Consider the following 25,441-nt stretch of genomic DNA (forward strand, 5'->3'; position numbering starts at 1 on the left):
CAGCAGCTCTCAACAAGTAAGGAGACTGGTGAAGAGCTAAGGACATGATATAAAAAGTTGGTCAGCGGAGTTGCGTCCATGGCAACGACAGAAAAAAATAGCAATGGCGGTGAAATTTAGCAGGGCTCCTTGAAGTTTAGATGTTTACTTGTTTTGACTCTGAAAATGGATCAGTTTGGAACCCTTGAGCTCGGGTAAGAATTATTTATATATCTTGATACCATTTGATGATTGAATCCAGACATTTGGGTCAATCAAAAAGGTAGTAACACGCAACGTCTCTCATGTCTGTTTGCAGAGCCAGAAGCCTCGTTCTAGCTAATCTCATAAAAGTTGATGTTTGATATAATTTCTCATGTCGCACAGTTTAGTAGAAGTATCATATCGATTAATTTACATGATCGAGCTTTAAAATACGCAAGGGATTAGCTCAAATTGTTCATTGAAAATTGTTATCGCTTTTGATGGTTTTGTTACAAAATAGGATGTACTGTTGTTTGTGCTCGTTTTTCAGGAGAAAGCTGACGTTTTTATCTCCAAGGCTAGGGACATTTTATTTTTAATTTGCGTTAAGTGTTTCATTTAGAAGGAGGGTTATGTTTTAAATATGTCTTTGCGACGCATTTAATCATGCAGCAGTAATATGACTTAACCTCTTATTATGTTTACCAGGTGGGCCCAGGGATATAATGGCTCCCCAGCATTGTTTGTCAACAGGGACACTGTCTGCTTTATCTGTGGGAACAACATTAAATTTGTAAATACGAAAGACAAGAGGGAGTCAGTTTTATCCAGTCCTGGGGATGGAATTGGAGCATTTGCTGTGAACTCTTCCACCAGTAGCATTGCTTTTGCTGAACTGAGAGTTAACCCCAAGCTTTTTATCTATACTTTCCCTGACTTTTCAAGACCACGAGCTGTTCTTGAAGGTAAACTTTGTTTCTTGATAATTACCTATTACAGCTGCTCAAACCTCATGTCACGGATTACAAGGCCCAAGTCATGTGTTAAGAATCTCATACATAAAATTCATGAACAGACCTGTGACTAAAATTTAACCTGAAAAAAAAATTTAATGGCCTAGAAATGGTTCAGGAAAGAACAGACAGTAAAAGAATTACAGGAGAGCAGGAGAAAAGATCAGGGATAGTTATTCAGAATGTTGGCTTTTGTTGACTCAGCAGAGCCTTAAGACCAACACTCAAGTTAATAGGTCATTTCTGAAATATGGTTGGCCCCTATTTTCAAAGTGAGTCCTGGTGCTCATCCTTTCACATGGTTATAAGTTTTTATTCACATACAAATTAAACTAATTTTTATATGAATGGTTGAGCACCAGGCCTTATTTTTAAAGAGGCAAAAGTTAATTCGGAAATGACCTATTTCGGCCACAATTTATAATTGATTTAATAAATATGATATGTCTTCATTCTTTAGGTGGTGCAAGATTGACATACTCCTGCATTGCTTTTGCCAATAATAGCAGCATCTTGGCAACACATTCAGGGATTCCAGATTTTCAACTTACTGTCTGGTGAGAAGTTCATCTGTATTTAAAATTTTTTTTTTCCTAGGGTAATTTTGCTCTTTGAGTCGTGACTAAAATGTGTTGCACCTTAAAATTCACTTTTAAAATTACAGTAATTGTTGGGGTATCTAGTTGTTTCGTTCCCATGGATCTTTCATACTCAGATGATTTGTACCTATTCATACCCAATGAAGTAAATCTTTATGATTGTTTTAAACATTTTTTCATAATTTGTTGGTTACTGATCAAAAATGGGTACAAAACATCTGAGCCTGGGTACAAATTGTCTGGGAATGAAAGATCCATGGTACAAAACGACTGGTAAGCATTGTTAGGACCTACTTTTTTCTCCAACTGTTTTGAAAATTATTTGAAATGGTAAATCTTCAGCCTAAAAAGTCATTGAGATTCAGTGAAAACTGTAAATCTAAAACATGAAGAGATATGAATTAAAATTTTTGATTACTTTATATAAATTTTGCTTTCCTCTTAAAATGATGGATAATGTGGATATAAGTTCCAGTAAATATTATAATATTTGATCATCATTAAATATTGAACATCTTTAGGAACTGGTGTGAGAAGATAAAGCTATGCTCAATTGATGTTGGAAGACATTTGTGTACTGGACTGTCATTCAACCCAACAAACTGGCGTCAGTTATGTACTGTGTCAAGTGATGTCCTGATGCTGTGGAATGTTGGCCAGCTCAATACCAAGTATTCACTAGTCTCAAGGTCTGTGTTTGTGTCTCATACAAATTGTTGTGCACATTTTGTAAAAAAAGGTAACAAAACATTCTGAAGGTCTTTTTCAAAGTGTCAGCCATTAAAGCCTGGTTTCTAAATGCTTCACATGGGAAGTGTGATGGTCTTTGGCCTCCCCCTAGTAACAATAAAAATGTGATCACACTCAGAAAGTGTGACTCTTGAAATCACACTTTTTCACACTAATTAAAGTGTGATCACATATAGAAAGTGCGACTGAAGCATAGTTCTTGAAATCACACTCAAAGTTCCAGACTATCCACTGTATATATCAATTCACATAATATATTGCAGTTATACTTAATTTATTCCAAGCTAATGATAATATTCTCATATTTGTCTTTTGGGTGCAACTCTTTGCTGGGATTGAGTTTAATATTCTGAGAAGAACAATTTATACATGGTATCTCTCTCCACCCACAAGTATTTCAACAGAGCTTTTGGTAAAATGTCTAGGAAGCTAATAAAAGATCTTGTTGTTGTTATTAGTTCTGTAAGACTGCCTCCAGCTGATGGAAGTCTAGATGATGATGAATTTGAGGACTTAGGGCAGTCTGTTAGTCGTATGAGCCATCCAGAAGGATATAGAATTACTAAAGCAGCCATAGCTGGATTAGTAGGAGAGAATGCAAAGAGTTATGAGCCAGGTAAAAGTTTGATACTTTTCTTCTTTTTAAGAAACCAAATAGAGTTCAGCTTGTCTTATCAAATTTCTGTGATGTAGACTGAGGTAAATGAAAAGAGAGGGAAAAAAAGGGGAATTCTTCGAAAATAGTCTAGTGCCTTTTTATTGGGTATTGATTGTTAGTTGATCCAATACCAAGTTCTCCAAAGTAATATCATATGAATTGTATGACTGACAGTAAGAAGAATTACTAATTAAAAGAGATCTTGCGAGTAAAAGGGTTAAGGATATATGCAGCTTAGCATGTATATAAAAACAGGAAATACCTGATCATAAATTGGTAATGACTTTGAGGTTTATTAGATAACTACATTTACTATAATTACATTAATTCTTTAGAGTTGACTACTTTTATTACATATGTTATTCTAAATATGTCAGAGATAATCTCAGATATTCCAGAAAAAGAATAAACTTTCTTTGAGAGGCCTTAACAGATATGTTTTGAATTCTATAAGTTTGAATAAATCTTTTTTTTTTCTGTTCTCTCAGATTGCATTTATTCTCATTCCATAGTACAGTCATGCTGAAATGAAGTTTGAAATTATTTCAGATTTGGTTGATTTATATTTTTCTTGTTAAGAATGAATTTTAATAATTGATCTAGAACTGAGGAAAATACAAATTTAATCAGGTTTCAAAGCTTTTTGTCTTGCAATATTTATGAACTGCAACATATGTTAGGTGTAAATTGTAATTTTTTTATATAATTTTATACAATTGTGATTTTTTTTACTGTCAATTATTAGAGGGTGGCATTTCTTTGTTTTAGGTGAGAAAAAGGAAAGATGTGAGCCTGTCAACCATTGTTGGACACCAGACAGTAAACTTTACTGTGGTTGTAAAGGAGGTCAGGTGATCTGCATTGACACAGAAAACAACCAAGTCACTATGGTACTGAACTCAAATGCAAAGGGTTTGCAACAGGACAGAACAGATACTCAATCTTTATTGAGGAAGACCACGATGGAAGTTATAGCAGAAATGGCAGAAGGGAACAGTAAGTCACAGTAGAAATGGCAGAAGAGAAGCTTCACATGTTTCTTTTCTGAATTATAATGCAAAAAGTGGTAATTGAAGTTTGTGTCAAGCAATTTTGGTCCAAAATAGTCCATTTTACAGTTGCATGCTTGGTTGCCAAGCCTTTGAACAGGAGTGAGGCTAAGGGTGACCTTGTTATGATACAAACCTTGCTGTTTTCAAATGCAAATTACTTTGTTATCATGCGAATTGGATACTGGTCTCTATCACAACAAGGTCACCTTCAGCCTCACTCCAAATCAAAGGCTTGGCAACTAAGTACACAACTGTAAAATGGCCTATTGTACTTGTGATCTTAAATCAAACTTGTGCTCAGCATTTGTTTGATTTTGAGATCATGCATGTGTTTTCAGACCAAATTTCACCCCACTCAGTTCAATTACCATTATTAATGTCACAAAATAAGAAATACTGCAAGTAGGCAATATATTAAAATGGGCCACTGTTCAAGAGTGGTAGCATTTGGTGTTTGTAATTTACAGACTCCAGAAGTTGTGATAATTTCACTTATATTTAAATTAACAACTGCATCACTAATTGAAGGTTGGGTGCCTGAAACATCCAGGAGCTTCCACTATTGGCAGCCAGCTCCCAGATGGAGACTTCTCCCACGGCTGGCAAATCCTGGCAACCCAGTTATGAGCCCCCACATAGGAAAGGGGAACAGGCACCTGTCACACTGAATAGATGGTAGAAAGAGGGAGGGTATAAGTGGGGAAAAACTGCCTGAATGAAGAACTACCACTCCTTGCAATGTTACAAGCACATGCTCAAAGTACACACAAGAATGCCTCCAATGCAGAGCAAATGGGAATTCCCACACATGTGCATATGCGAAAACTGCTGACTACCAGAAAACACTGATGCTCTTTGTTGTTAACACCGTTAACTTGCATTTAGCTGTAACCGCATTTATGACTGCAAATCTGATCTATTCTTGCTAGGTGGAGATCCTGATAATGACAAAAAGCCTAAGGGTAGTGATTTGTCCCTGGATATTGGACCAGGTTCAGCAGATTGTCTGGCTTTACATAAGAAGGGACTGTATATTGCTGGGCAGGTTGGTTAAATTTTGTTTTATTATTCCTATCTTCTTATTTTTTGCACCATTTTGTGACATTGAAGCAAGACAATTTGGTTATTTGGTCTGAAAAATGGCTGAACTCAGTCTCACAAGTAACCTCTGAGAACTAAATCTCACAAATCCTGTAATTGCAAAAATTATTTTCATACAGTTTCCTATGTGTATTGTTGTAAATTACATGTGAGTGTTTGTATGTTTCATTTGTTGCATTGTGTACTTGATATTTATGCCATTGTGTAAATTGTTGCATAATTTGTCAGGTTTTGTGTATAAAATTAGTCTTGTGGATCAATGTTTATGTCCACTTTTTATGAAGCAGTGTTGTTGTGTTTATTTTCCCTGGTAAAGCTATGCACCATATAGGTAAATATTTTTCTTTGTTGAGAGTTTATTAGCAGGTTTCCATTTTCTAATATTTATTTTCTTACTTGTGTTAAGTACGATAGGTGTGTGGATGTTTTTAAATAAATGATGAATACATGCAATTATGCATGACTTTGGCTACACACCCTCTATTCAGGTAATATTTACTGCCCCACTTTCTGGATACCTTTTGAATAAATTCCATCTTTAACAGAATGGAGTATTGAGATGTTTGGACATAAAATCAACTGAGCTTAAAGTCTTGGAGCAGTTGGACATTGGTTGTGCTGTGACAAGTCTTCACTGGTCACCAAATTATCGTTCGTTAGCCCTTGGGAGTTCCAAGGTAGGTGCCAATGGATTTTCATTAATAATGGGACAGAGTGGAGGACCAATTTGGTCTGTGATCATATGAGTGATTAACAAAATCAGAAGACAGCAAAGCAGGAGACCAATTTTTCAGGATAAGTGATTGTTCCTATGGTTATTGTGATCAATTCTGTGATTGGTGGATTTAACTGAGTGGACTTAGCATGATTCGCTGCTTTTACTGTCTGATTATGACTGTGCGGAATGATTAGTGAAAAATATAGCAGCCAATGCACCAATCACATTTGAGGAAATTGTAATGGTAATGATCAACACATCCATGAGAGAACACAGTAAAGTGAAAAAATGATCTCTTCCACACATGAATTAAAAAAAAGTGCTGGTGGCTTTTACCTTAAGTTAAAAAGAAAAAAATCGCAATAATACATTGTAATATTTCAGGGGTCTGTACATCTCTATGATTCTGAAGGATCTGTGGCAGAGCTGTTTAATATTCATAATGCTGAGTTTGTGGGTGTTGACTGTCTGGCAGGAGGAAGTCAGTATTGTGTGGTAAGAGATGGAAGGAATAGTGTTTTAATTTTATGGTAAACAATACAATGATTTTGTATTTAGTAAATGGTTTGTCATGTTTATATGGCCTGACTTGCTATCAAGTCATTTGCAACTGAATGGGTAACATCCATTTTCGGCGGGTCTGAGATTCAATATTATTATTATCATTATGGTGATGGTGCCTTTAGTGGGCTAAAATGTTTTTAAAAATTGCCCAATCTAAGCAGCTAATGAACAAATAAGCTGTAGATAAGCTTGGACTTTCCTTTCATACTTTTAACAATTTTTGAAAAAAACTCACATGGCAAGATTTTGAAATTTCTTGCCAGTTTCACTGGAAGGTGTATTTTCATTGAGGGAAAATAAAACCTGTAAGACTTGAATACATTCTTGTGGTTGTGTCAATTGTGTTGTTGTTATTTTTTCAGTTTTTATTTTCTCAGTGCCCTCCAAAGTCGTAATAATAGTCTGTACTACTGTTCACGTTTTTGAGCCTAAATATGTTTTGGTCCCTACTCAGAGTCATTTTAATCCTGGCCTGAAGGCTCAGGTTAAAATAACTCTGAGTCAGGCCCAAAATATATTTATGCCCTAGAACATAGACTCTATCATTTTATTGTAAGATTCTTGGAGAGGAATCTATTTTTTTCTTCGTCACACTCTCCTGAAAAAAGGAGAATGTACTTCTTGACTCTTAGCATTATTATTATTTTAGTATGTTAACAGTTCATAGTAAGTATGTTTAATTACAGTTCGAACCTTGAGAATGTACATCAGTTAGGCCTCAAGTGTTATTGTAGCAGGTTATAGACTGTGAATGAAAAATTATTTTTCTTAACTTTCATATTTTACAGACTTGTAAAGCAGATGGTTTGGTGCAAACATGGGACATTGAAACAAGCAAACTTTTGTCTAAAATCCATCTTGAGTGCCAGGTACATATTTAGGAATCCCAAGAGAAACTAGGGTTTGGAGTCCTTCTTTCTTTTCTATTTTTTTCTGTCAATGATTCTTAGTTCTATTGCCTTCCTTTTTGGAAAATTTGCAATGCAGTTATATTTTTCCTGCTGCAATCAAAGTTATGCACCAATAGCTCAGTGTGTATGCATCATGCGAGTGTAACTGTTATTCATCCTTGTGTTTTGTATACCCCTTCCCATGTCCAAAAATTTGCATGTCTTGATGTGAATTTTCTTATCAAGTCCACATCTTATACTTTATGTAAGTACTGATGACATCATTTCCCACTCTTCTTTACAGGCTTCATGTATACAGTGTAGTCCATCCTCCAGCACAGTGGCCATAGGTTCTCTTACTGGCCATATCTACTTTGTTGAGATGACAAACATTGAGCAGCCTCGTCTTATTTACAGGATCCACATTCACCATGGGCCAGTTTTGCAACTTTGGTAGGTCATTACCGTAAAGTTTGCTTTCAACATTCATTTCTTAAACTGCAGTTCACATATATGATTTTCATGTATTTACAGTCATTGATTCATTACTTCACGGGTTTAGTAGGAACCGACATAATGACCACTCCCAGTTGGCTTGTTAGCTCAGTTGGTAGAGCGCTGCACCGGTATTGCAGAGGACATGGGTTCAAATCCTGTACAGGCCTGAATTTTTTTCAAGCCTGGTTTTCTTTACTGCTTAATTATTCTCCTGAGTCACTATGGAAACAAAACACAAAGATCTACTGGGGGAGAGTGGGGCGGGATTGTAATACGATCGCCATTTTTTATGGGCAGTTACGGGTGGTTTAGGGGAAGTTGGAGTTGTTATGTTTTCTGGCGCAGCTGCATACAACTTCTCTAGAGATTCACCATTAACTGCTTTATTTTATTGTTGGAACTGTAGCTCGATTCATCCAAGCGTTGAATTTTGACAACTGATGTATTTTATTGCTCTAACTTCACTCACAGTTATGATTGGAGTGGTCAGATATATGTAACAGGCTCAAATGATGGACATGTCTTCGTGTGTGATGCAAGAGTCAGCAACAACTTCAAAGTGCTTGGGCGATTAGGTACTGGTTTAGGTCCTTTGTTTATGAATAGAGATAGCAGAACTATAAGCTCAAGCCTAGTATTTTCTTCTGAATGGTTTTCCAGCAAGAAAAGTTGGGAGCATTCTTTAGACTACCATAAGAGCTTCCACTATCAGCCCTAGTTTTTCTCATCCCGCTCAAGAAATAACCTCATATCCCGATAGATCGAAACTGACCAATCGAGACCGACTTACGGCAAAACTAACCAGTCAGTTTACACGAACCAGATCTGTAACACTCGCTTGGCAAAAGCTCTTCTCCTGACTCTGATGTGGACTGTCGCTGAGATTGTCAAAACGTCAGTAACTCCCACCAACAACAGTCCTTCTCTAGATTTCCCTCGGCCAAAAGATAAGATGACACGACCAAGTGCTAAACCATTAATGAATAAATGTGGAGATACTGTTTGACAAAGAAAAAACGTGCACTAAATCACGTAACAAGTATTTTTTAATGTGGCACATATTAATTTTTAATTTTGTCCTTTTGTGCATAAAGACCTGGAAGGCACAGTGTGTTCAATCACCACTCTGAATGCTCGAGAAAAAGACAGCCAGGGACCATGGAAGATAGCTGTGGCCTACCGTACGAATAGTGATAAAACATTTGCAACAAAGCTACTAGAATTTGAAGTTACCATGGATATTTTGAACGGTAGGCGTCGAAAATTACCGCAGTTGTGATTTGTTTGTTTTCTACTCTTGATGAAATATTTCCCGTTTCTTGCTGAATCGTCCTGAGTCATTTTCAAAGCGCGGGTAAACCTACGCGGACAGTATGAACGTGAAATGTGATGGGAAGGGAGAAAACGAGAGAGGTAATCCCCTTCTTGTACTCACTGGTATCAGTCCTTTTTTATAGTGGACAGGCAAGGTGTGTCTGTGTTTGTAACCCCCCCCCCCTCCCCCCCCGCAGACTACCCGGGATATCTGTGAGTACTTAAAATAGCCTACATATCTGGCGATTGATTTGATTTGACAGGTTGCATGATAATTAGAGTGGGAAACGCGAGTGACAAGTGGCACGTGTGCACGAGAATCGAGGCGAACGACCTTCTTTTGCGCGTATTTTCTTGTGTTCTTGCCGAAGGCATGTAATCTTTTCACAACTATCTCATTAAACTTGTTATCTTTTTTCCTGCCATGCACAGGGGCCAAGGAGGCCTTCTTGAACAAGACTCTTCTGTACAGAGATGAAATGGTGAAGAAAGTCGTTCATCTGTTAGCATCTCCTTGTTACAGTGTTGTGTTGACCAGTCCGCAGACCGCTTTGACAGTAGCACACGCAAGAAAAGAAATAGTTAAACTTACATTGGCCGCAGAGGGCAAGGTAATAGCAATGAAAACGTTTCAGTTCCTTTTATCATAATCGTCATTTGTTACCGTCACGGCGGCTGGCGCAAAATGTTTTAGTCCCTTTCTTTAGAATTATCCTGTTCAGAGATATTTACAAAGTCAATTTTCAGTATTATTACGGCTTATTTTTATTATTATTATTATTATTATTATTATTATTATTATTATTATCATTATTAGTAGTATTTGTAGAACTATTACAGAAATAAATTTCAAGGAATCACCTTAAGAAGTACAATGAAAAGAATAATTTCTGTCCAATTTTTATTTCGTGTGAATACAATGAATGAATGTCTTTTTTCAGAGTGTTCCACCAGATTCCAAGCTGCAGCCTTCAGGGTCATACCATGGTCATGAGCTGCACGGAGGACGCGTTGTTCTGTCTCCACATTTAAGATGGCTCGCCAGCTGTTCACCTGATGGAAAACTTCTCCTCAGAGCTGTTGGTGCATTGGTGAGAACTTTTTAGATTTTGTGTAAAGTTAAGTAATTTTTATAGGCCAATTTTAGCCCAGTCTGATTTTCAACGAAATTTGTATTGGTAATTACATGATTTTGAGTGCAATATGGTTTTATTATGAAATGTTCAGAGAAATGAGCGCGCTGCGATTGGTCATGACGAGTTCATTATATTTCCATAAAGCACGCGCCTTACGTCACACGAGTGCTCTGTTGAGATATAATGCATGCAGCCTACGTCATCGGTACGAGCGCGCGAAATTCACGATACATTTTATAAAAGAAATAAAAAATCTCGTTCCTCGAGCATTGTTGAGTTATAAGCACTTGGGAATTTTTAAGAACACTCGTGCTTCTCTGCACTTCTCTCATGTTCTTAAAAATTCTCGCGTGCTTATATAACTCAACAATGCACTCGGCGCGTTTTTTATTTCTTCAATAAGTACGAGTAAATTTTTCAAAGACAGCGAAATTGCAAGAGCCCGAAGGGCTCCTGCGATTGCACACAATACGTGCGCTGTTTGTGATTTGCACTCGTGCTGAGCAGTTCTTCCCGTGTTTGTTTGCCAAGTTACTCGCCAGAGATCACGTGGATTTCAACGCCTTTGTGACTGGTCGCCTACCATTGATCATCTACGGTACTCGGTTGTCAATTGCATGCACTTTGATGGGTTCCTTGATGTTGTTTCCTTACGGAGTCTAAAATACGATTAACTTTAACACCTGTCAGCTGACAAAATCTGACTTCTCTTTTTTTCAACTATTGGCGATCCGCGTAAACAGTTAGGAGCTACGCAAAAAGGCATTCTTAACTAAGATAATTATTATTTTTGATAAACAGAACAGCAGCATTTTACACTTATTTGATGAGTGTAAGGCCAGCGTACTTGATTTTCTCGTTTTGTTTTTTTGTGAACGTGTGTGTGTAATGACGGCGACCACAGTCGAAAAGTCGCCTCCGCTGTCCACAATTTTTTGACCGACAAGGGCATTCTTTGAAATCTCAATACGTGTAAAGCTATACCTTTTTTCGTATACTTGTTAGTGGCGGTGATAAAGATTGTATGGTTTGTGGACCATGCCTCTTCCTCAAAGGTTTTCATCTTGGTTCTTCTTTCTTGCCATCTTCTTGTCATCTTCGTGCATTTCTCTCTTTTCCTTGCCTCAAAGGGTTTTTTCTACCCCAGGAAATATTTGCTTCAAGAGATAATTCTGCAGAGAGGAACTCCTTATAAAGTATCTTAGGAAATTTAAAATTGTTGTAGGAGTTTGTCATTTTTTCAAAATATTTAAAATCATTCTTAACGTTCTGTTGAGGCCCAGCGTGACTTTCAATATGACGACCATGTGCATTGGACGACCAAACAGGCGGACGATTTTGTAAGGCGCTCGATGCAAGTTTGCACGAGTGATTAGGACTGGCACATGCGGGCGCGCGTATTTCTCTCGTTCCCGTCAAACTTCTGCGTCACTGCCTAACAATTTAGATGTATTTTTATCTCTTTGTTCAGTCACTACATTAAAATACGTTTTCTGCGTTCACAGGATCGTACATTGTGTGTTTCTGCACATCATTACAAAAGAGGCGGAGCGTCTCACGTCTGTTTTACCGGTGACTCACAACACGTGCTCAGTACAGGTGCTGATGGTGTGTTGGCCTGCTGGGTTTGGAACTTCACATCAACAGGTAATACGGCGATAAATTATGTTAGAATACACTACACAGGTGATTAGTGCGCTTTTTGGCTGGTGTGTAAGTCATTAACAAGTACTATTCACATCGGAACAGCCTAAGAGACTAAATCGCGCGTCAAGATTCAAATTTCCGACCGGTTTTTGGTATATTTACAGAAATAAACCAATTTGTGTGTGGTATTTTTCTAAAATATTTATCCACCTCAGTGTTAATTTAAGTAGTAGATATTTACTTCCACTTTGTCGAATAATGGCTTAATAGGATGAAAAGCACTTCTTAGGAGGCTAAGAGGTAGGGTGGTTTATAACTTTGGATTTGTAATCTGAAGATCGAAGGTTTAAGTCCTCTACCCTGCCACTCAATTGCATGTGTACGACTTACATTTTTCACTCAGGAGTAAGCGAAGATAAAAATCTCCCGGTAGTATTACTTTAAGAGATAGAAACTGAATAATGAGGAAACGACTCAAAACATGAACCCTGCGATAAGAACACAAACCCCATGGTGATGTACCAGGTTCCGGTCATGACGACAATATCTGGTATCGTAGTGTATAGAAAATGAAGATGTTAAAATACTGAGGAATTTTTATTATTTATATCGGGTTTTATGATAAATTTGTTTAACTTTTTATAGGTATCTTTCCTTCTTGAAATAAGTTCCCTGTTTCTTTTTTTCTTTTTTTTAAATATTCTTTTTGTTTATTCATTGATTCATTTCTTCAGGCAAAGGCAAGGCGACAGCAGCCATAGATGCTGCGCGTGCGCGCTCATCACTGCTGACCACCATGCGAAAGGACGAAGACAGTCTGGCGGCTGAACGTGGGGAATACGTGCCCAGATCTATCTCGCCGGTCGAGAAAGCGAACACTGAGGCGAGCGAGAAACAACAGAAAGTTATCAAAGATGGTATCTACACCACCCCCACCCCTACTCCCTCAGAAGATGCAACCTGGCTTGAGAAAGCTGTCAGCGAGGTATAGAAATGGAAAAATGACCATGGAAATGGGCAATTTTGCCTTTATTATTGTTGATCAATGATGGGTTCATGTTCGTGACAGTATTATGTTTTTCTGTGTATTGGATGACCTCCAGGCAAACAATTTCTGGACAAGGATCGATCTTCTGGATGCAGAAATATCATTTGCAAATTCTCGTCTCTTTTTACGATTAAATGAAAGATCTAGTACTGAGAGGGATTTCGTGTCGGAGAGTTTTAAGGCTGCCTTACGGACCATAAACCCAAAGGAAAACTATGGACTAAACTGCCTTGGCTATTTTTACGTGACAGTTCAGGATAGGGGACGGGAGGGAAGGGACGTGGATGGAAGGGGAGGGCGGTTAGGAGAGGAAAGTGCAAGGGAGGGAGATTGAGGAGAGAGAGAACTTATTGAACATACAGCGCCATACAATCGTTTCTGGACTTGCGCTAAACGTAAACGTAAAAAAATGGATTGCAGGTGTTGTATCGTGCTCACAGTCAAAAAGAAACTTGAGGGGCGGGGAATCTCAGTTTTGGAGGATATTTGCACCCTCAAATTTTTATATGCTTTTTATATTCTGCAGACCCAACGTGAAGAGGCCAAAAAATTCGCTGAGATAAAGCGGAAGTTACGTCAGGAGATTCAAGATTTACGTCACACCGTGCTGCAGATGATGGGTGACAACCAGCAAGCACCGGAAATAGAAAAACTGGATAGATATGAGTACAACTTGGATGTCGATCAGCGGCAGAAATTAATTTTAGAAGGGGAAGAGAAAATTAAACAGGTACGGAAAGCAGGTTTGAACATTTACGGCAATACCACACCTTGCTTTACATTATCGTCTCTTCCTTTCGGTTTGTAATGCGTAGGGGGACTGTAGAAAACCTTTTTAACAAGGTTCCAACGTAAATTCCTCAAGAAATTTATTTCTTTCGTTACTTGAGCATTTTTTTTGTCATTTGCATGAAGGAGTGTAAATCATATTCTTAACACCACATGATCGTACTGAATACGGTTTTGTGTGAAAACCTCACTAAGCTTTCCCAATCAAATATTTTTTGGGTTCATACTGAACCAGAAATTCAGTCAAGTCTGATATAGGATAATTATAACAATCGTAAGGAGTAAATGAGAAGTAATCAAAAGAAAAGAAATAGCATACTTTCTGAAGTGTAAGAAAGCGCGCTTGACCCTGTGGAGATTGGCTTAATTCTTGCGTATGATTGGTTGAGAGGATGGCTCTTTTTTTTTTTTTTTTTTTTTTTGTTAACCAATCTCAGAGCGAGGCAAAGTAACACCAATTGCAAACCCGTTGAAAATCACTCCAATTCGTGCTGTTAGTTCCGGGTACACGTATTCATAGTCTATTGCTGGATTATTCTCCAACAGGTCCGTGAGGAGATAGAATTGGCAAATCTTGCCAATCAGTACTTGCGCGAGATAATAAAAAAAGAATGTTGGGACGCCATGGTCGTCAAAGGACGTTCAGTGAACGCCTTTCACCTTCTTCTGTCTGTCTCCAACTACCCTATGAAGGAGCGAACTAAAGCAGAACTGGATGAAGTTCAGTATGTCATCAACCAGAGGAAAATCGAGCAAGCTGAGTCCGCAGCCAGCAAGGATGTAGTGTCTAGTCCGCCTTCGGCCAGAAATACACCTCTTGTTGGTAAGAAAACAAGCTGTTGGTTTCAAAGAGTCGCGTCAGATTTTGTTCTTCTCGTAACATTCAGCCTGAATTTTTTTCAAAGGAACGATATGAAATCCATGTCAATCCATTCTTGTTCCCTGTTGGTTGTTTCCACCCATTTTGAAATTGAAAAGAATATTTTATGGTTCCTTTCCTGTTGACTCAACGATTTTGACATAACTACTTTGACTAAGTTGTTATTCAGGTTGTGACAAGCTTATTTAGTGCCTAATTCTGCATTGGGTTTGTTAGGTAACCTCGCTTTCTTGTAAGAAGCACAAACAAAACAGAATTAGTTATACTTATGTAGCTTTCGTGGGCTTCTATGTGCTCTTTCTGCTCCTTATTTTAGCCTTCGTTTATTATCAGTCATGAATTAATGAGTATACCACTATCGCTCTGATTGGTTAAACAACCTATTACTTTGTGTGCCGATAAACTCATAGCAATTGTTTAATAGTGAGTACCGCAGTTTTTATTGGTTTGCTGGCCTAATAACCCAATTGTGTTAGTGGCACATCCGAAAAGTCTTTTAATAGCTTGCCTTTGGTGATTTACAACTTGAACTTTCTTCGTGTTCCCTCAACATCCTAAGATGGTTGTTACCTCAGTAAACAGATTTGAGGTACAGTATAGTGCTTAATGAATAAATATTCGTTTATTAAAATCAGATGACCGACAAGAGTTTGAAGACGAGGATATTCTGGCCGAGGATGAAGGAGAGAGGTCTGGAGATAACCCGGCTACAACCGGAAGTCGTGGTGCAGCTTATGGCGGCGGCCAGGAGCTGTTTCAGAGTCAGTTCCAGCTCCACACGGTGCAGCAGAAACTCAACCAGATTGTTTTGTTGCAGGTATCGACCAAGTCGACAAAATTTATTACGTGCTACATAAATTAATCAAGGTCTGATAAAATTGGGAATTTTAATCTTACGAGCTTAGTTGCCCATTACTACCCGAACTTATCCCGGTTTCCAAAGCATGATATTGCCTCTGCTCTTCATTAGGCGGGACGGGACTTCGATAAGTTGGCTTGTACCCATCTGGAGCAACAATCCTATTTTGCAATCAATTAACTGTTGTTGGTATAGGGGAGGGGTAGGTGCGCAGTTGCTCAGATACTGAGAGGCACTGTGAGAGTAGAGCGTCTTACTTAAGAACACAGCGCATGGCTAGGCCAAGTCTCGAACCCAGACCTTTTGATACCGAGCCAACCATTGGACAAAACGCTTTCGGAAAATATTGGAAGTACAATGTAATTTCAAAAATTCAACCAAGTTTACTTACATGAAGATAAACCTAAATGAGAGATGATTTATCTTTCGTGCTGTGTGAGTGTTATGAGACCTCTTTGGTGTTGGTGGGCGATGTTTGGATTGCAAGATTAAAGCTTTTCACTTCTTTCCCTTGTGCAACCAAAATTAGGGCCAGATGAGATACAAGCTCAAAGCAGCCGCACGTAGTTTTTATAAAGTTTTCTTTCAAACTAAAACTAGCTGAAATTGAGTAACGTTTCTCTGTAATTCCAGGATGCTATCCACAGAATCAAAGTGGCATTCAACAAGGAGTTCGACGAAATCTTCAAACAGAAAGAGGCCGAAATCAAAAGAGTCAAAGAAAGAAACGACAGGATAAAGAAGATCTTGGGTGATCTTGAGATTGATGAGAAGGTTTTTGAGCCGGAGATGAGTGTGGACGAAAAACCTGAGCTGCTGTTGGAAGTGAAGGATGGTGAAGTACCCTTTGAGAAGTACATTAGCGAGGAGGAGAAGCTTAAGCTTGAAGAACAAGCAAAGATTGAAGAAGGTTTGTATTGAACAACAAGTGGATATACTTTGAGAACAACAGAGTCAGCATAACCTGCGTCTAAGGAAAGAGAGAGGGGATAATTCATTTGTGAACAAATTTTTTGAAACCGAACATCGTCTTGTATTAACCTTGGTGTCCATAGAACAATTTTCAAAGTAATCCGGGATTCCTTTGGTATAGCTTTACTTCACTTTTTGATTGGTCCAGAAAATTCGCGTCTATTTCTAAACCAATCAAATTCAAAATTTAAACCAATCGCGACTTGGTCACCCGCGTTTTCCTGCGCTTCAGGTTGTTCAGTTGTTTTGCTCTGAGTTATCACTGGCTTTCTGTTTACCTTCTTTTGTTTTGATTGGCTGTTGTTATTACTTTGGGTGTGCCTTTTCGATCTTCAATCGAAATGCGCTCGATGATCGCTGCTTCTACTCGTTGGAGTGTCACCGTCACTGACATTCAGGAGCTTAGCAGAAATAATCTTAAATATCAAGTTATGAGTTGTTCTGCAAGGCATTTAGCTAGACTGAGAAACAAAACCAGTCATAACGGTTTATGAACACATAGATGTATATTTGTAGGAGTCAATAAGAACTTAAAGAGAAAACTACCAACTTGACAAGAACGCGGGATAACGTGACTGACCGAGTTGCGATTTCGTGTTTGCATTTGATTGGTTAGGAGTGGCACGAATTTCTGGATCAATCACAGCAAAGCCAAGACAAGCCCGCGTTACATTATTCAACGCTCAAAAGTACAGCTCGGTTTTAATTTTTTCCTCATACTTTGTAGAACGCCGCTTAGCGGAGAAAGGCGACAATGCACGAGAGCGAGCCTTGATGATGATGATGCAGGGAAGACTGGAGGCGAATATAGAAGACGAGCTGAAAAAAGATCTGGTCCCGCCAGAGTTCATCACCAGCAAACCACAAGAGGAATGGAGCGAGGAGGAGCAGAAGGCGGCCAAGGAATTCGAGAAGAAGAAACAACAGCTTCAAGAGGATCGAGAGAAGTACCGGAAATCACTGGAGACTGAGCTAAAGAAGTTACAGAGCGGAATCACTGATGCCACAGCCTCGTTTGACGAAAAACTTAGTCAGCTATTTCAGAGGAAAGTCAAAACAGAAATGGTTATTTACCAGGTTGGTTCAGTTGCCATGATAAATCGTTCTTTATTTATGTGTTCCGTCATGGATTTTCTATTCTGGTGGAGTGAGGCACCCATAATTAGTCAGAACTGGCCAACCAGGACGCTGTGTTAATCAAGATAATTCAGAACCCTCTAAGCTGTGCCCCGCTCCCAGCGTGTGGTTTCGTGGCGCTGGTATCTGGGAGGCCTAGATTCGAATCCCGTCGATGCCTGAATTTTTATTCAGGTTTCTTCTTCTCTGCAATTGCTTTAATGACAGCTCCCCTGCGAGGATCATTGCTTTCCTTGATTTTCATCCGCAGCTCAAATGAAATTTGGTTTATTGAAAATTATGATTAGAGAATTCAGTCACCTTAAATTGATTCGTGTTTTCAACAACACAGCATGGTTTTTATTGAGTAAGTTTTAATCATTCTTCACCTTATATTTCTTTTTAATTACTTTTCGAATTTTACCATTTGGGACGTTTTGGACTTCGTCCGAATGTTTTTTGAATAATGCATACCTTGACGTCTTCTTCGTGGATTGTATATGCATAGGAAGAGCTTAAAATTATGCGACTGATGGTCTCAGTGCTGACTGAATCCGAGCTGGAGTATCAGGAAAACGAGCTGACCCGGCGGATGAACGAAAAGAGGGAGAGGAAGACGCAAACTGCAGGTGCGCTGGCTGAAGCTAAGCGGGAGGTGGATCAGTTCCGTGACTCATACGAGATTGTGTTGGCTGAAGACAAGGCGCTTGACAAGGCTTTCAAGAAAGAGTTTGCAGACCAAGACATGCACACAGTAGAACAGTTGTATAAACTGTTCAAACGAAGACCAAGGTGAGGAAAACTGTTGCAATATATATCAGGTTAACACTGAGCTGAGTCACTATTGTTAAGGGGATTCCCTACAACTGCTGTGCGAAACGTGTTCTGCGCACAGCAGTGCAAGCAAATGTGCGTTCAATATTACGTAACAAGGTGACCTGTTATCGTAGACTCGATGAATAGAAAGAAGTGGACCGTCACAAACTCACTCTCCGACACGATCTCCGGGAGGTAGAAATTTTTGCGTACTTTTGTTCATCTAGTTCTCTTCTCTGTGATGTACAACTTTGGAGAAAATTAATGTCATAATAGGGAAAGCAAGTGTGACGTCTAATGAAGATAACTATGTGGAAATCCGGGTCCAATCTGGCATCATTATTACAGGAAGAGTGCTGCCCCCCCCCCTCCCCCATCACTTCTTTCTTTCATTTGAATTTGTTACTGATCATTGCAGCATCATGGACAATTGTCCTATCCTGTTTTCAGACAAACAAAAAACAACTCGAGTGTTATGGGGTTTTCCAGACCTATTAAATGGGATTAATGCTCCAATTAATCGACCGCTGGTCTGGACCGTGACGAGGACTCCCTGAAACTCCATTTCTTTTGGTATATGTTTCTCGTATTTAAAGTTTTCTCCTGACTCTTTCTTCTCTTAGAGGACAGAAACAACTTAAAGCTGCCACAGAATCACACGGAGACCATCCCGACGGAGGCAGTCCATTCGGTCCCAGGCCTTCTTCCTCGCGTAGTAATTCTGTCGCCATAAGAAGCCTGGAGCGCGCAATGGATGAGCTAGATGATGAACAGCACATGCCTGAAGGGGTGGAATCTGCTGTCTGGCAACGACTGGTGCAAACTAGAAGAGAGAAAGTCGAAAGTGAACAGCAGGTGAATTGATTACTTCTATTTCCAAGAGGGCGCAATATCGAATACAGATTACAAATCGAATACAGAATTCGATTGGTTCGTAACATACTGGGGATTTTTCTTAGCTCTGACCTTAGTCACGATGACATAGTTATGGGTTTTCTGTGAAGTTTTTGAGCGAGAAAAGAGTTATGTCCACTCTAGGTAATCAAAAGCTGTGCTTTGTTTGTTGGAGGTACATTTTCAAGACCTCGGTCATAGCCGGAGTTACAGACCTCCCACCCATCAGTGCAAAATGCATGATTAATACTCCCGTGATTCTGGACGCACTGTCCCACCCATTTCTCATCAAGTCAAATTAGTGACACTATAAAAATTTTGAAAGTGAGACCTCAAGATTTCAAATCTAGGGCCATAAACCACCAAGGTACCCCTCCCCTAAATGCGCATACGGTGCTGTTATGGTGGTAGCCACTTAGTGGAGTAGAGCAGTTATAAAATTGAGCGTTGATAAAATCAAAATAATCCAAGCGACTAATCAGAACAAAGCTTTACATTATCGTTAGCCAATGAGAACACGAAGTGAAAACAAGCAAACTGCTGAAAGGGCGGGAAAACGCAAATGATCAAATCGCGATTGTTTTTGGTTTTGCATTTGATAAGTTGAAAGCAGTGTGCATAGCAAAGTTGAGTAAGACCGAAGCAATCTCGGACTACTTTCCATACTCAATAGAAAATTGCTCTATAAGAACATGGTGAGTTTAGGTGTTTGTGCCGTTGTGAAAGCTTGCTCTTCAAATACCAAAAAATGCTCAAGGTATGTGAAGTGAAATTTTATAGACATTATGAAATGTTCAGAGAAATGCGCGCGCCGTGATTGGTCAGAACGATTTCATCATATTTCCATAAAGCACGCGCCTTACGTCACTCGAGTGCACTGTTGAGATATAATGCGCAGCCTACGTCATCGGTACGAGCGCGCGCAATTCACGATACATTTTATAAGAGAAATTAAAAAAACTTGTTCCTCGAGCATTGTTGAGTGCGGAGAAGCACTCGCCTTCGGCTAGTGCTTCTCCGCTCTTCTAAAGTGTTCTTGTTCTCTTGTTCAACAATGCACTCGGCGCGTTTTATATTTCTTTAATAATTTCATTAATAGGTCAAGGCCAAAGCGTTGATATTAGCAGAAATGAATGCCTTCTTGCAAAGAAGAACAGAAGACGATGAAAAAGTCAACAGAGAGCTGGAGCACACTTTACAGGAACTACAGAGGTAATCAATGATCCCCTTTGACTAACTTTCTTATACCACTCACACAAATGACGCTTCCGACATTAATAATCCAAGCAGTATGCAGTGCACTAGTCACTTATGGCCAACGATGACTGGCAAAAGTAATTTTTTTTATAACTTTCGTTCATTCTCTGTGCGGGCCTGAATTTTTTTCACGCCTTATTTTCCATACTGCATAGGTAGTGTTCATCACTGCGAACTTCGCTTCCATATTTGTTTCTTTGTCCGCAGTTCTCATACACGATTTTCATATATTTACAGCCATTCATCTTTCTTATTCTATTGACTAACCTTTTGTCTTTGTAGATTGAGGGACGAGAAAATGAAGTTTCATATAAATTTGGAAGTACAGCTGTTGCTAAAACAGGGACAGGTCAGTGTTTTACAAAGTCATCAAACAAATCCATTACTAACAGGTAGCTCACCATCGCTGTGTTGTAATTTAGGTGGAGGTTACACCAGGCTCCTTTATCACAGACTATACAGACAGTGCTCTGATTCATCGCTCTGTTGTAGAGGACCTTAATGCACAGATCACGGTGAGTGGAATTTTCTGTTCAAGTCGTATTTATAGTAGAAAGTTTTCCATGATAAGTCTTTCTTGGTAGTGTAAATAAAAATAAATGGACAAATTTTCCCTTGAAGTTTCCAGAAACTGACATGCTAGGTAGTTTTGGTCAACATCGACTCACCTGTTGCTGTTGCTTTTAAGTTGAGTGTCTAAAGTATTTAGCGATTTTGTAAGTTTACGCTCTATGATTGGCACAGAAAACTGGTGCCGCTCTCTCGACCAATCAGATGTAACCTGACTAAAACCAATCATGACTTAGTCACTTCCCATTTCCTGTGCTTTAAGGAATTTTCTCGGCTTTGCAACGAGTTTTCAATGGCTTTTTGTGATATTTTCCTGTGCTCTGATTGGCTATTGTGATTTCTTTTAGTTTTTACTGAAAGTTAAAAAAATGATATTAACCGAAATAGCTGATCGCTGATTGTCCGTGTTATCTTACTTGAGTTGCCTTTTGTTCTGCTGTTTTTATATCTCCACGGAGAAAGCTCGTCGATTGATAATGAGGTTTTAATTTTACTGATATCCTATCTTTGTCTTGGCGACTGTTTTCAGACTCTCGGGAAAGGAAAGATTACTATTATGGAGGACAGCAAGGAGTTTAGGAAAGGAATTCATCGACTGGAGTGGTAATTGTGCTATTTTATTATTAAAATTGTTTTTGATATAAAGGGGTAAAGTCTAAAGGAACTGTGGTGCTGCATCGGTTGAGGGGGGTGGGGGTTGGGCGGGAGGTATTACAAGATGGTTTGGTACAACTGAGTTGATAATGTATAATTGGCCGCCGTATAGAAGTTTCAAGCCCAAGCCTTCCGTCAGAGCGAATTGGACTGACGCTGGAAACTTCAACTTTAGAAATTTTTTCAATATGGGTTGTTCACATTATCAATTTCTCCCTTCAGTTCGCTTGTTAATTATAGTCACTTAAATTTCGAATATCTTAACTGACACGAGCGTTTATTTACTTCAATAAGTTACACTCCCCGTTATGGACATCATTATAACGAGAGTTGCTGTTGTTTGCAGGGAGCACAAAAAGATGGACATGCAGTCGGAAGATCTCCAGGCCAAGATTCGTGACATTCAACTGCTGAGAGTTACCAAGGAACTCCAGCAGTTTCTATCAGAGGGTGACCAGCAAGCTAGGCAACAGCAGGAGATCGAGACACTGGAGAAAACTTTGACACTACAAGAAAAGGTCAGTGATTCATGCACTGAAACGCAAAACATCTAAAAGTGGGTAACATCAAAGCTTATGGGAATGAACGAACATAGAGAAATGCTAAAGACATTTAAAAGTGTATTTCTGTGAACGGTTCACGGCAAGGATTGTTTTGTGTAGGAGATCATTCTCATTTTTTTTTATCAAATTTAGAATAAGCAAAAATATATTGTCTTTAAAATATTCATAGGAAATTTAGTGTAATTTCTCATGCTTAAATTGCTTAAATGGGAATTAAAAAAAGTGTCAATGGCAGTATCTTACCAACTGCGCACCTACCCCTCCCCTAACCCACCATTTTATCCTTCAGATGCATCATCGTAATGTAAATGACCGCAGAGAAACAATAAAGAATATCAAAAGATTAATTCGTCGCAAGGAGAAAGACAATGAACAGCTTGACGCGGATCTAGAGGAACTTGCTCTGTCCGTCGCTGAAAGGAGGAATGTCAATGAGGCAAATGGTTAGTGAAATAGGTTGTACCTTCATGCTACGCTTTTTTTTTTTCGCTTCTCGTCATTTTACCATAAAAGGGAAATAAAAAGCGCAAATTTTATGCGACGGTATTACACGATAGAACAGGAAAAAATTATGGACAGAAAGCGAAGAAATAAAATGACAGCACTCAGTGATCCAAAATTTGATTTTTTTCCCGTTTTTCTCAGGCTTGACTTTTCAAGCAGCAAAGTTTTAGCCCTTTACACCCTAACATCAGTATGCATATTCTCCACACTGTTCTCTATACATTGCCTAAGGTGCTAACAAGGAGAACTTGTTTAACAATCAACAGCTTCTAAAGATCATTCGCTTTATTCTTGTGACCTTGATGTGTGATTTGGAGGTGACGTTGTTAGGAGAATTTAGATGTTAATCACTCTAAAGGGATAAAGGTTTAAGCGAAAGAGAGTTTTTTTCATGGTCATAAAAAACGCTTAATAGGTTCTGCTGTTTTTTTTCTTTTTTTTCGCCCTATGCGATCGATACGATGCTCAGATGAGGCCGTGAGAAGTGAATTGAAAACTAGAAGCCACCTCCTATCCAACAAGCGGGAATGACATAATTGCTTTATCAACTTTCATTAAATCCTGAACGTTAGGATCTTTGGAGCCTTTTTTTAGTTCCGCAACAGTTGGCCCAGTAGCTTTCCTTGTTATACAGCTGGTAGCACTCGTGGGCATTATGAAGCGAATCCTGTGTTCTGATTGGCTACCCGAGTGGGCAAGGTGGGCCCATCTTCCCCGCTCGGGATTGCCCGCTTTGATCCCGTTTAAGAAAAAAAATTGCGTGAGGCAGATTGACAAAGTTCGTAACTCTTTGGACAAAGTCGGCGATGGAGACGCAAGCAGCAACGGAGGACATTCAAAACAAAGGAAACATAAGCGACTCTCGTGGGTTTATTTTGCTGCAAACACAGATAGCTTTCTTTACCGGCTGTCGAAGTAAACAATTCATTCTTTATTCACAATAAAGCGAAATGTTTTTGCCGGATAATAAATCCCTTATTGACCGAGCTTGTTCGGTCAAGATGGCTGGATATTAGCTTCGTTCTCTTTTTGTGGTTAAGTTCGATCGTATGGCTATTCAGGAGATGATTATTTCGATCTCGGTTTGTGTACTTCGTTTTATTTGTTGTCTTGACCTTATTTATTTCTTTTTGTTAATTTTTCCTTATGTAAGCAGGCATGTATTTTAGATAGTTTCTTACTATTTTTTGCATAATTTTTTTTCTCACACAGCTGCTGGCCGGAGTGACACTGGAAGTGAGCGCCGCCTGCAGGACATAGTAGCAAGGCGAAAGCTAGTGGACCTCGCCAAAGCGCAAGCGCAGGAAGTTGCAGTGCTGCGGGCAGAAGTTGAACGACTACGCATGCGTACTTTCCCAGCACTTGTACAAATTGAACATTAGGATTTCGTTTGTGCTGTAAATATGAAACAAAGATCTGAACGAGCAGTGAATACTCGTTTATTTGTTTGTAATATTTAATTGAATGTTCTTCCGCTTGGAACATCTTACAGAGCGGTTTTATCTTTTCCGAGTGTTTTCTATAAAAATAATCCTTTCGCTTGCGAAGTTTCAACTGATGTAGTGACAATGTAGGTTTGAGCAACCGTTGTAACGCAATTTCAAATGTAAATAGAACTTCCAAGAATGAAAAACTGAAAAAGTGTGTACTTAATTTCTTTTTAGCTGACTGTTGAAGTAGTCTTGAATATGGAAAATGTAGAACACGATTCAAAACTAGCGACCATAATTGCTTAAGAGATCTATCCAAAACCGCAGTTTTATGCAAGCGGTGAAACTCAGGGATACTCTATAAGAGGGTTGATATAATTAAATAAATGTCCTTCCACTACTCTTGATAGTATTCACAAAAATAAATGTTCAGATCAAAGGTTCGGTTCAATTGAAGATGGCTTAGAACGCGGTTTTGTTAAACAACGGCTAAACTTTGTTTAAATAACCGACCCAGTGTATCTTACAAAGGTTAAAAAAATTTAAAGTCTGTACTAGCATAGCATGGAGCGACGATTATTACCACTCCTCCCCGGATGGGATGCTAGTTCATTATAAGGTTACCCACCAGCATTCACCGGTACCCATTGATACCCCTGTGTGGAGACAGGCCCAGTAAAAGAAAAGTGTTCTGCCTAACAGAAGGGCCTAATTTTGTTTAATTGTTAACCGTCAAATAGCCAAAATATTAATCGTCAACCGTTAAAAACGCGTTTTTTTTTACCGTCAACCGTCAAATAAGCAAGCCAAAGTTAGCCGTAAAATGTCTCAAATATCCTTATTAAGAACTACACGATTGTCTTGAATAGGGTCAAGTTCTGCTGTTTATAAATTAAGAAATGTAAAATGGTTTCCGTGTTTACATAGCCTGATGTTAACACGCGGGAGGTTGGGAGAACACGAGATAAGCGTAGGAAACCACGACGCGAAGCGGAGTGGTTTCCAGCTTATCTCGTGTTCTCCCAACCTCCCGCGTTTGAATTATTTTATAATAGAAGTTTTAAGATATCAGTTATGTGCAAGTCCCTTAACTTTTAGAGGCGAGTAAAGAACTGACTTCCGACTAGCGACAGAACTGACTTCCGTCTGGAAACACTTCCAGTGTCGCAAAACGTTAGTCGTTTA

The 25,441-nt window shown here is 38.9% G+C and overlaps 1 protein-coding gene across 1 annotated transcript; it reads left to right on the forward strand.

Annotated features, from left to right (window-relative positions):
* The first annotated feature begins 81 nt into the window (after positions 1 to 81).
* On the forward strand, positions 82 to 24,467 carry LOC131799056 (cilia- and flagella-associated protein 43). Its single transcript, XM_059116725.2, has 31 exons — positions 82 to 194; positions 673 to 929; positions 1,438 to 1,534; positions 2,098 to 2,265; positions 2,785 to 2,942; positions 3,753 to 3,980; positions 4,966 to 5,081; positions 5,683 to 5,814; positions 6,240 to 6,350; positions 7,208 to 7,288; positions 7,614 to 7,762; positions 8,279 to 8,382; positions 8,902 to 9,057; positions 9,554 to 9,732; positions 10,063 to 10,212; positions 11,763 to 11,904; positions 12,639 to 12,889; positions 13,479 to 13,682; positions 14,288 to 14,564; positions 15,257 to 15,438; positions 16,114 to 16,390; positions 17,180 to 17,529; positions 18,077 to 18,360; positions 19,008 to 19,239; positions 20,378 to 20,490; positions 20,818 to 20,884; positions 20,958 to 21,050; positions 21,635 to 21,708; positions 22,106 to 22,277; positions 22,612 to 22,765; positions 24,039 to 24,467. Exons 1-31 carry the CDS (start codon positions 166 to 168, stop codon positions 24,206 to 24,208), a joined length of 5,157 nt encoding a protein of 1,718 aa, XP_058972708.2. The 5' UTR covers positions 82 to 165; the 3' UTR covers positions 24,209 to 24,467.
* The last annotated feature ends 974 nt before the right edge of the window (positions 24,468 to 25,441 follow it).

The sequence above is a fragment of the Pocillopora verrucosa genome, chromosome 1 (genome assembly GCF_036669915.1).
Source record: "Pocillopora verrucosa isolate sample1 chromosome 1, ASM3666991v2, whole genome shotgun sequence".
NCBI lineage: Eukaryota > Metazoa > Cnidaria > Anthozoa > Scleractinia > Pocilloporidae > Pocillopora > Pocillopora verrucosa.